Genomic DNA, 12,390 nt, shown 5'->3' on the forward strand with positions numbered 1-12,390 from the left:
AAGCAGTCTTCCAAGAAACTACATTAAAGTTTCGAAACAATAATATACAAGCCTCAACACAAAAAAAGGACCCCATGAAGGGATCAATTGGCCAGGACTACGCTTATGTCGACACACGAAGCTCACTCACACACCGCTGTATTTTCACAAAGCCCACCAATACTCATGTAGAACGGTGGCCTGCATTATGCTGTGGGTGTGGGAGACTGTGTGTGGGGTGTGCGTGTGGTCACCCCCGTGCATTGGACCTTTGCCTTCGTCCTTCGTCCCTGGATCCCCACAAAAAGTAACAAATGTTTTTTTAGGATTTGTGTTTTGGGAATTTTTGCACTTGTGTAAATGTAAGCTTTGCACACGCACAAAAAACACCCACACGCACACACACAAAGCCGCACATTTAGGACAAAATATATATATGTAAATATGTATAATACAAAATTGTAGCCAGCATTTGTCTTTTTTCGTATTTGCGCATTACCATAGTTAAATTTATTCCCATCCATCGTACATACAATCATATGTTAAATGTTATTATCGTGTTTACATAGTCGCCCATACGCAGGCCATTAGGTTTGATTGATTTGCCCAGAACAACGAATATTTTAATTTCTTCTCCAACTTTTCATCTCTTAATTGCAATTTATAATTGGCATTTTAATTTCTGTTACTGACAAACCTTTTTTGTTCTACACAATTTTTATATGAAATTAATTTTGGATAATTGCATTCTGGTTTGCATGTGTTTTTCTTCTTTCATTTTTTTTGTTTTTGTCATTTTGTCGGATGCTTTTTGTGTCCGTTGGCAGCATTTTAATTGAACTTGATTGATTTTTGCTGATGTTGTTGATGGAAAAATAATATTGTTGTAAAATCATAACAATTCTGTTTAAGGGGGGTAGGAAATAAAAGCCAGGAGCTTCAATTTTATCTGTGGACAGCAGCCCCGAGGCTTACAAATCGAACAAAGCTTAAACACCTGTGCAAAAGGGTGTCCTTTTCACACATTTTTTCTTTTTACCCTTTAAAAAAAAAGTACCACATGGACTGTCGTTTTCAATTTAAACTATTTTATATTTAAAGAATATTTAGTTGTCAAAACTACAGCACAAATCCAGGACCCTTTTCCAATAAAAACATAGTTTCCCCTTCAATTAGCCACCACCGCAAAAGTTCAACTTTTAGCAGAAATTTATGCAACTAATTTTTCGCATACTTTTTTACGGGCTCACCGCTTTTCCCTTCGCAGAAACGACCAGCTAACATCTGCTACTCCTGCTGGCCAATAGTTTTTGCTGCCAATTAGTTGTTTTAATTGCAAAAACGTTGCCAATTATGCAACACGAGGCGAGACAAGCAGCAACAAGCGTTTTGCACCGACGAAATGACAATTTAATTGTTGTCCCCATGCCCATGACTATGGTTCCCGAACCAATCTAAAATCGCGCATACGCCATGTGGCCGCTGGCTCAAATTGCCGAAGGAAATTCCACCTTGCACCTTTCCATCGCCAATAGCCAATCTCGGGAATGTGCTACGTATATACAATATATTTGTGTGCCCTGCGTTTATGGACGAGCAGCCGCAGCAATTTCAATAAATCTTGGCAATGCCCTAAAAATATTAGCATAATAAAAGGCGCGACAAGAAAACAGAAGGGTCAAGTCAATATCGGAGGTATATTGGGAAGAGCGAGGGCTTCCAGCGCATTTGGCACATTTACACACAGACAGAGGCAGGCGGCAGATGAAGCAGCAGCGGCGACAAATTTATGTCAGCAACAAGCTATCAAGCAACTCGGATCCACCGCCCATCAGGCTATCAGCCCATCCACCCAATCCCCCCAAAAAAAACGGCCTTAATACGCATAATTTGGGAGGCTCAGAAGTGGGAGGCTCTGTCATATAATGTGCTGCAGGCTTCGATCAGCAATAAAAATTCAAATTTTGCACAGAGCGCACAAAAATGTTCGTTGTTCGTTGCGAGTCTGCTCTTAAATAAATACCCTGTAACTAGGGAGTAGTATGATTATTTAGTTAGTTATTATTAATCGTTAGTTATAGTTAAAGTGAAATAAAGTTAAATATTAGTTTAAAAAATGCGGTAATATTATTGTTTACTTTTTAACCAATATTGTTTATATTATTATGTCTTATTTGAAAAACATAAAAAGTACTAGAAAAATAAAATATATAAAATATAAAAAATAAAAAAATAAAAATAAATAAATTAAAAAATAAATAAATTTTTAGATTCTGAAAAATTAAAAAGATTTAATATTTTACTTTGAATCTTTTAATTCATCTAATTCGATCACTATTCTGTAGGGGACAACAAAATCCATCACCAAGGAGATAATAATCCTTATACCCTCCTGCTTTCTCCTGTTCGGTAATGTGTGTGATTGCAAGGATATGTAGATGTTTCTTTTCGCCTACATATAAACATTATATTGCCCGGGGGAATCGGGAACAGGGAACATTTCCACCGAACTCTCCGCTCAGTGCGATGATTTAGCTCAGCTGAGTTCCCGCCTTCACATTTTTGCCAATTGGCCAACAAGTGTTGCCAAATTGCGTTGCGGTTGCTGGCCATAAATAACGGTACTTTTGTCATTTATACACATAAATTGCAGCAGACGCTGAAACGCGAAAAAAAAGCGCAAAAGCTTTCGCCCAGTAAGCCACGTTGCAGGAGGAGAGGATGAGGATGGCCATGTCCTGCTTTGGTAAAATGGTGAATGGTAAAAAAAATAAAACAGGAGAACATAGGCCTCCTGCTATTCGTCCGGCGTCCGGAGAGGAGGCCAGGATATGCCAGGATATCCCACCAATACACCACTCACCATGCACCACTCGCCATTCCCACCAACTAACGACATCGGCGACACAACGCAGCTGTCGCTTGCCATTTGGCAATAATTGTTTAATATGCGGGCGCATAAAGGCGGTGGCCCCATAAAAAACAACAGCAGCCCGGGCCAGCTGGTGAGCCTTCAAAGTGAAATGGCAGCGGGAATGGCTAAAACCCCAGAACCCCAGAGAAAGCAGCTCACACACGTGTGTCCTGTGGTCTCCGGCTCCTTTCGGTGGTCCACTGCAGGCTGTCACGTATTCCCTATCAACTTGATTCGAGCGAAAAGTTTCCAGTTCCGACAGCACCCGTAAATCCAACAATCCAACATCAATACCAGGTTGAAATGAATAGGGAAAAGTTTTCGGAAATCCGGCTAAAGTAATTGCGTTACAAAATGCCAATGCGAGGCGTCCCGAAAGTATGCAGCATATTGAGGCAGCCGACTGCAGTTAATTACAAAACTGTCAAATCCAAAAGGTGCCACGAATCAAAGGGGCTCACAAATGCACAGAGAGAAAATGTGTGTATGTGTGTGGTGGGCGATATGTGGCATAAACCAAATAGGCAGATCAGCCAACAGCTGAAGCCAGGCGAAATTCCCAGTAAAAATAAACAAAAAACAGGCTAAACAAAAGGGTATTGTGTGTGAACCTTTGACGGCAGGATATGTGTAGGATATATAGGTATGTACGATATGTATGTGAAATATAATTCTGCCGCATTGTTGTATTAAATGATGTCAACAACAGCCGTCCAGCTGAGTTCGAGCCAACAGTTTGAGTCCACCAAATCGAATTTAATTGCATTGCCGCCGCACGTTGGCTTTTAATTAATTTTTGCTGCCTTCTGCTGCTGCTGCTGCTACTGCAGCTCAGTCAGCGCCCCAAAAGGCCAAAGCCAAACAAACTAAGCTAGCACACACATACACTCTTCCATTCCGACCAACAGCCAAACAACAAACACAAGCGACAGTCGAAGCTCGACAGGCCAACATCAAACGTCATGCACAGGTGCAATGTAATTAGCACCAACTGACAAAGCTCGCCAAGGACCAAGGGGTTGGGAAACGGGGGGGGTGGAAGTGGGTGGCCCACAGTGGCAGTATGAAACATAAAAACAAAAGCAAGCAAAACCTTTAAGCCCAAATGCATACAAGCAAAAGCGGAGCGATCCAAACCAATTCAGCCAGCAGCGGCAACAACAAAAGCAGCCACACCAAGTGGCAGAGAAAGGACAAAAGGGATGTGGAGCCACGGCGAATATTCTGGTACTCTATGGGTATAGTGAAATCCTTAAATTAAAATGAAATTTATAGAATAAAATAACCAATCTATCGACTACATATTTAAATATTATAATATATATTTCAATAATATAAAATAGGTTTAAAAAAGTAATCATATAAAACACACCCAGTCTATTTTTCTTAAAATCTATATTCTTGAAAGCTACACAAAGGAAGATTATAAAAACATTTTCTAAAATCCAAAGAATTCTAATATTTCTGGATACTTTCTTTTTCCAAGGTATGTGGGAGAATAAAATCTGTGATATTATTATACCTTTACAAAATTAAATTAAATATTTCACAAGACCTTTAACTAAAGTTTAACTAAAGTTAGAGTTTTAGCGACAGCCTAGAAGTGGGCTATACAAAAAATACTATATAGCACTTACCATGTGAGCCTACTTCCCCCGAAGCGAGCCCATGAAACAGCCTACTCAAATCCTAGATTAGGTCGAGCAATCAATTTGGAATACCCCATTTCGGCAAAGGGTAAAACAGCAGCAAAGGCAGCGGAAGGAAAGGCAACACTGGTGCCCGTTTGGTCGTAGCTCCACTGGCAGCGTTTTAATAGCTTTGGAATTCCAATGGCAGCTGTGGCGCCGTCGCCGAGCTTCGGCCTGAGCCACCCACTGGCATCCAATGCCAACCACCCACCACCACCCACCGCCTTGCTGTCCACCCCGAAAGCTTTCTAAATGAGCCCCAAAAGGAGCAGGACGAACGGGAAACGGGAAGCAGGAAACAATGGCAGCAGCGCCCGACGTTCTTGTCGAACATTTCGAAAAATTATTGAGAAATTTTTAATTTTCCCACTTACGCAGGCCAGGCGCACGCGAAGCTACAATTACAACAAACAGGAGCAACTAGCAACATCAACAGCAGCAACACCAACACCTACAACAGCAACAACAACACTGATGTTGCCTGTTGGTGTCAGCTGCAATGCCTGTTTTTGTTGTTGCTTTTATTGTTATTAGCTATGCGAACGTATTCATGCACTTCTGCACCCACAACTGCCATTTTGTTTATGACATCGACGATGGCGTCGCGAAAAAGGCGGAGACGGAGGTGGGCAGGGGCAGGGGGCGTGTCAGGGGTCCAGGGAGTTTGGCAGCTGCTACAGCTGCAACTTTATGAGCATTTTCGTGATACACCATTTACATTGTATACATTACATGATCCTTGGAAAACTGAATTTCATTTTCCGAAAATATTCGAAAACAAATTAAGTCACAGGAAATCAAAGAAAATAACGAATTCCAACAATCGAATCTTCACTAAGATCCTGGGAAATCCTGGGTCTTCCTCTATAGCTGTTTAAAATTCCTGGAAAAGGTAATGTACTACAAAAAAATATTTTAATTGCAATATTTATCAGAAAAAAAACATATTTATTGTACAAGATTATTGTAAATACCTGGGACATTGAATTTCCAATTAAGATTCTAAGGAGACCTACCTTCACCTGCTGCAACTTCTAACCATCGAGAAACCTTTGGCATCCCAGAAGCAACACCATCGCCAATTTGAGCTCCTTTAAAAATGGCTCTCAGCTTTGTTTGCCATTTCTTCGTTTTTTATGATTGCCTGCCACAACTTTTTCGCCATCGACATCGATATTGGTGGCCGTCGACGATGTTGCGATGCAGCGATGTTGCGCTGCTGCGGTTGCAAGACCTTGCCTTGTTGTTCCTGCCATTGTTTTGTATGGATTTTGCACATCGTTTATCTTAGGCGACGGGACGGCCAACGAAGTCGCAGCTGCCGCTAGCGAGCGGAAATGGCGTTAATGTTGCAACAGCAGCAACTGCAAAAGTAGCAGCTCTCCGCCACCAACAGCAACAGCAACACCAATAGCAATAGCAACAGCAACTGCAGCAGCTGCCAATGAGCGAGAACTTAATCTTGGGGATTTAACACTTTCGATATATCTTGTGGCGGTAGCAGCATCGCATCTTCTGGCCGTAAAACGTATTGGCTCCCATTATCGGTTAAGCTGCCATTTTATGGCCAAGAAGCGCGCCCGGCTTTTTGGGCTAACAGCTAGAAAAGAACTTCATCACTGGTAAGTATTTCGGTATTTTGGTATTTCGGTATCAGTCGTTGTTTAAGCGTTAAAAAAATACATTGGGACAGACAGACAAACGTTTAGCTGTATATATACAAAAAGGTGGCTGGAATCGTTATTGGGAGTGTTATAGTCCCGCCTTTCCCGTTCGCAAGGACTCGTACTGCTCCTGGCTGAGAGTTCTGTAGATCCCATCCCGATTAAGATAGTATATGGGATCACTTAGGGCTCTGATGTCGTAACCCTCCTGGGCCAACTCCCGTTTCTTCAGCTTGAAGGTGGCAGTGCGCGGAATCTCGTCCAGCAGTCGGATGAACAGGGGTCGGGCGTAGGGCGGTAGACTGCCCCTCAAAACAATGGATAGGTAATCCATGTCCACCTTGCGATCGGGATCCACAATCGCCGCCATGCCCGCCTTGCCCTCCACATGGGGAATCTGCAAAGATAAGCAGGGCGATAGTGAAAATCAAGGTATGTTTTAGGTGTTTCCTTATCTATACTATATCTATCAATACTTTGAAAAGGTGACTCAGTGCGACATGGGTAGTTCCCTTAGTCACACTTGAAGAAAAAACTAAACTATTGGTAATTTAATAGTAATTAAAAACGAATTTCTTTCTATCTTCTTAATTTGACATCTTTCTCAAGTGGGCATCGTAAAGAAGGTTTGTACTTTAATGTTAGATCCAGGAATTAAGGCAGATAACTTTTCATTTATTTATGACTACCACTTTGAGAAAAATTCTAAATTATACGTAAAAAACTCACCTGTACCCCATATACCACGCAATCCTCGAGACCAATACAGTTCGTGATGATAGCCTCCACCTCCTGGGTGGCCACATTCTCGCCCCGCCAGCGGAAGGTGTCTCCGGTGCGATCCTTGAAATAAAAGTATCCCAAAATATCCCTCACCACCATGTCACCCGAGTTGAAAAAGACGTCGCCGGTGGTGAAGACATTTCGCAGGAGCTTTTGCTCCGAGGCTCCCTTATCCGCGTATCCATGGAAGGCACTCACCGCCCGCCGGGCATCTACTTTGCCCACCAGGAGACCCGCCTGACCAGGCTGACACCTGATGCAGTGGCCCTGCGAGTCCTTGAGCAGCTCACCCGTCTGCTCATCGCATCGCAGCACTTGGACGGGATAGAGGCGGGATCCGTAGACTGGCACAAAGCCAATGGCTCCCACTCGGTTGGAGATGTTGATCAGATTCGAGTTTCCCTCGGTGGCCCCGTAGATCTCTCCAATATGCGGAATGCCGAACCGACGGACAAACTGCGACCAGATCTGCGGCCTCAGACCATTTCCGTACATCAGACGTAGGTTGTGCTTTTGCTGATCGGGGCTATAAGGAGTGGCCAAAAGATAGCGACACAATTCCCCGATATATTGGGCTGCAGTGCAGTTATGGCGTTGGCAATCCAGCCAGAAATTCCTGGCCGAAAACTTCTTCCGCAGCACCACCGTGGATCCGTTGAGTATGGCATTGCCCACTCCCACAATTCCGCCAGCGGTATGATAAAGGGGTAGGGGATTGTAGACCACATCGTCGCTGAACATCCTGAGCATATAGAAGGACCCGGCGGACATGAAGAGGAACCGCAGGTTGGTGATCACAGCAGCTTTCGGCAGACCCGTAGTTCCAGAGGTGTAGACATAGAGCAACTTGGAGCGAGCTTCCTCGGGCGAGGCTTTAGCTGATAGCTCCAGTTTCTTCTGAGTCTTCAAGGCACTGGCTAGATCCACAGCTCCCGGGACAAGATCATGTCCGGGAACCTTCCTTAGCTCGTCATCGGTGTACTGATAGATGGGCAAATCTTGTAGAGCTTCCTGTTCTCCTAGTGACTTAAGCACATCCAGCAGTTCACTGCCCACAATCAAGGCCTTGGCATTGGCCACTTTGATGGAGTGCAGCAGAGAATCTCCTTTTAAATTGGAGTTTATCAGGGCGGTGATCACTCCCAGCTGAGAGAGACCCAACCAAATGCAGGGATACTCCAGACGGGTCTCCATCAGCAGGGCCACACAATCGCCCTTTTCGAGGCCACGATCCTTGAAGTAACCAGCGATTCTTTGGCTGACTTCCAGGGCTTCGGCAAAACTTAGACTGCGATCGTCCATCACAAAGCAGGCTTTCTTGGGCCGAGATCTGGCCTGTTCCTGGAAACATCGGGCCACGGTGAATCCCCTGCGATCCCTTCTCAGCAGGTAGATATTGAGGGCCACAAAGCGCTGGAGGGCCCTGCAAAAGGGAAGCCAGGTTAGTAAGTTTGTATCTTTATTAAGGATTAATATATACCCACTTCAAGTCCCTTGTGGTGGTCATCACCAGGCCAAAGACAAAGGTGGGATTCCGCAGCAGGAGGGCTACAACTGCTCCCAGGGTCAAACTGGCCACCGCATTGTCCCAGCAAAAGCTGGCAAAGATCAGCGTGGCCAGCAGAAGCGTTCCCAGCCGGGTGGCCAATTTCTGCTTGAGGTTCAGCTCCAGCAGGATCTCCATCTTCTTGCCCGCCTGATCCTCCTCCTGATCCTCCAGATCGTCGCGCTCCTTGCTTCCGCTCACTTGGAAGGGCAAACAGCAAACATGGTTGAATTAGTTTAGTTAGTCACTCAAACGGATGGTTGTGATTTTTATGACAGCTACAGCAAGGTCTAATTTAGCAATTTGTGGGTGCAACCCTTCCAATTCCTATTCCAATTTCACATGTGCCTAGGGCAACCGACGGCGAACAACTGAGTGATAAGCGGCATAAAGCGTTGTCTGATACCGATTTACTATATAGTTTGTGGGTCGCAAGTTCTTATCGGCCGCCATGAGCAATACGTGGGGTTTAAAAAAAGGGGGGCAGTTGTGGGGGAGTGACAGGTGCTTAGGGGTCTCAAGTTGGAACGGCTGCTAAAGTCCCAGTTATGCACCAAAAGCATTTATTCAGACCCAAGTAGAGCAACCAAAATTCAGAGAGGGAATTTTATTTAAATAACTCGTATAGCAAAACAGCTGTAAGCTTTAATTGTTATCAATATTGCACTTTGATACATAACAATACGCTCTTTGTCTACTAAATAAAAATTAAGAATAAAGAACAATGATTTCTTATTGGTAAACAAATTTTAGACTCTACTTTTCACACAATTTAAATTAAGTTTTTGAATGAGTGAAAAAGTAATTACGTTCACCATATTTTTAGCATGTTTATTAGGCCCCTGTTCTCATGAAAGGGTAAAAAAGTAATTATTTTTACATTATTTTCAGCAAGTTTATTGGGCTTTACATGGGAGACTGTCTAATTATTTCATTAAAGTGCCACCTAACATTTACGACCTAAGGTAATGCCTTTTTTATAGCGGTACAATCCTAACTGGAGGGCTGATCTTTTAACCCATTGAGCATGGAAATTTTTGTGGATCAGTAGGTGAGCACTTGGCAGTAATCTCCCCAATTGTAAAAATCGGCTAAGTGGGTCCCCCAGACTCTATATCAGTCCATAAAAACTGCGCTTGCCATTGAACCTGCCCTGTTGCGAAGAACAAAATCGAACAGAACAGCTGATATCACAGCGTCTGGGTCTCTTTGTTTTGCCTTCTTATCGCGAAAGGCGCCAAACAATGGAAAGGTGGTGAGAACACTTGGCAATAATGCAGTTACGATTAACCCAAGGGGTAATTACGACACACTTGCACTGCATGTAATCGTAGCCACCGGGGGTTAAGAAAGCTATCAAGTGACGCGCCGGCTTCAAAGTTCATTGCTACTGGGCGATTATGCCAACTTGGGTACGGGCGCTATCTCTATAAGTCGGGATGGGTTTTGGTCGGCCAGCCTATGTTTGAGTTATGTTCTGGCGTCTATTCAGGGGACCTTGACTTATTTCGTATGCCGGGCACAGAGTTTTTATAATCGCTTCTGCGCACACGCAGTTCTTGGTTCTTGGCACTGGTTTTCGTCGGTTGACCATGGGGCTCACTAACGATTTGCATGACTCTTTTCCATTTACTAGACAGTTTTCAGACCCGACCCCATGCCATATGCCATGATCAATGTAATTCACTTTTCAATGTCCCCCAAGTGCAGCGCCCCCAAGTGACATACTTTTTAGTCGCACGATCACAAACGGTTGTTTTTTATTTGCACGGAAAACAAGAATACGTAGATATATAGCACGAATGATCTGCACACCCGAACCCGACGTCGAATCGCTGAAGTAACTGAAATGCCGCTACGACCGGCAGCGGGTTTTTATACCCAGAAGAGCACTGAAAGTTGGCGAGTAGAAGAGAGTATATAATAATGAAAATAATATTTAAACAAAAGAGTCTGAGAGAGATATTGAGCGTACAAACAGCCTCCGAAACTCTTTACAGAAAACCATGATCGGAGATGTTCAAAGCTGTTGAGTTTACAGAGCTCTGTTACATTATAATAGTTATAAACTAGTTAAAGCAGTCGGGCATTTATTTATTTTTTCTAAATCCTTAGACTTAATTTTCCTCCAAAAATTACGTTACCTAATAGCCATGTATAGAAACATAAATTTTTCAAACCCCTTTATAAAGGAAAAAAATTGTAATAAACTTAATTATTTTTAATCAAACAAAAGAGATTTGCATCGTTGCATAAACTGAACAAAAAGTCGGCTTCGAAAAAGTAGAAATTTAAAATACCCGCCAATCACTTGGCAAAGTCAAAGTTCTGGTATTTCACTTGGCAGTTGGCCTTTCCCACCTGTTACAGTGATTTCAAATTTTTTAATTAACCATTTTTTTATTTTCCAACAAAAAAGTAATTTTCCACCCCCTCCTCTTTACTCAGGCAAAACAAAAACAGAAAGAAAAGCGAATGGCTGTGTGAAAATAAATTAACATAGGCCAGCGCTGCTGGCGTCGACGTCGACTTAGCTGTCAAATGCCGGCAGCACAAATATAAAAAATATGTGCATACTTTCGGGCGGCGCATATAAAAAATGTGCGCACACTTTTGGCAGCTTTTTGAGTTATCGACGGTGTGAGAGCAAAACTAAGTGAGCGCATATGCATGTGTGTGTGTGTGAGTGGGTGGGTGGGAGTTGGTTGTGCCGGCTGTTCCTGCTGTTCTCAATGTGTGTGTGGGCGAATGTGTGATTGTGTGGGTGTGGGCGCCTGTAATTGACACATGTTACGCGCACAAAAGCGCCTGCGACCCGGGGCTCAGTCCATCGTTATTATCGACAATGGCGCCGCCGAAAACACACAGAGTCCATACATACAAATATATTCCCTATCCCGCTCGCTCCCACCCACCAGAGCTTCCTGCCTTCATGTCAGATGCCTTTGCTGCACAGCCTTCAAATGCAGGCTCGCAGACACGCAAACTGGCAGCCTCAGTCAACTTTGTTTGTAGCCGGCGAAAACAAAAACACACACACACACCCACAGACGAGGCCCAGGAGCAGGCTACACACATACATAAGCAGAAAATAAGTAGAATGTTTCAACTGCGAGATATCCTGTACTCCGTGTTTGAATATCATTTAAATAAATTATTATTAATTAAGTTTGGAAATGAAACATTTTTGACGATTTTAAATATACTTTTAATGCGCCTAAAAATATGCAATGCCTTTTTCTTCTTCGCTTTATTACATTTAAATTTAAATTTAAATTTTACAGGTTTATTCTTCCTCCCTTCCTGCTGCATTAATTCCACAGTATCTGGCATGCCCTCGTTTTCTACGATACGATAGGGTATAACAACAGACCCACACAATTTCACCGGCACAGCCGCTCGCTGATAACGTTAACGTCAGCTGTGCGGCACTTTGGGCCACACGTGAGTTCTGGGTCTGGTTCAGGGCCAAAAGGAGGTGGTGGTTGGTTGGTTGGGTGGGAGGGTCGAAGTCGTGCGCAGGCAAGCGTCAAACGGTTTGTACCTTAAACCCCCAGGCGACGGCATCCTTGCCCCTTGCCACCCCTCGCCCCTGGATTTGGCATTTGTTTGTGTTGTCAACAAAAGTTTCTTTGAAATCAGTAACAGATGTCGATTGAAATGGCACAATTGCTGCCAGCCCGGCAGCTCGGCAGCTCTGTAATGTCGAGCATCGCTGGGTGGCCGCCACTTATGCTGAATATTTTTATGCCAGACGCACACACAAGAGGGCCAGAAGCAGAAGCAGAACCAGACCAGGCCAAGATATCCGGC

The 12,390-nt window shown here is 43.7% G+C and overlaps 1 protein-coding gene across 1 annotated transcript; it reads right to left on the reverse strand.

Moving 5' to 3' along the window:
- Window positions 1-6,207: 6,207 nt before the first annotated feature.
- Window positions 6,208-10,421, reverse strand: Fatp3 (Fatty acid transport protein 3). Its single transcript, XM_017152432.3, has 4 exons — window positions 10,306-10,421; window positions 8,516-8,777; window positions 6,978-8,454; window positions 6,208-6,645 (listed from the first exon to the last, which is right to left on the reverse strand). Coding segments are annotated over exons 1-4 (2,049 nt in total). The 5' UTR covers window positions 10,307-10,421; the 3' UTR covers window positions 6,208-6,336.
- Between the last annotated feature and the right edge of the window lie 1,969 nt (window positions 10,422-12,390).

This window comes from Drosophila takahashii, chromosome 2R, assembly GCF_030179915.1.
Source record: "Drosophila takahashii strain IR98-3 E-12201 chromosome 2R, DtakHiC1v2, whole genome shotgun sequence".
Classification (NCBI taxonomy): domain Eukaryota; kingdom Metazoa; phylum Arthropoda; class Insecta; order Diptera; family Drosophilidae; genus Drosophila; species Drosophila takahashii.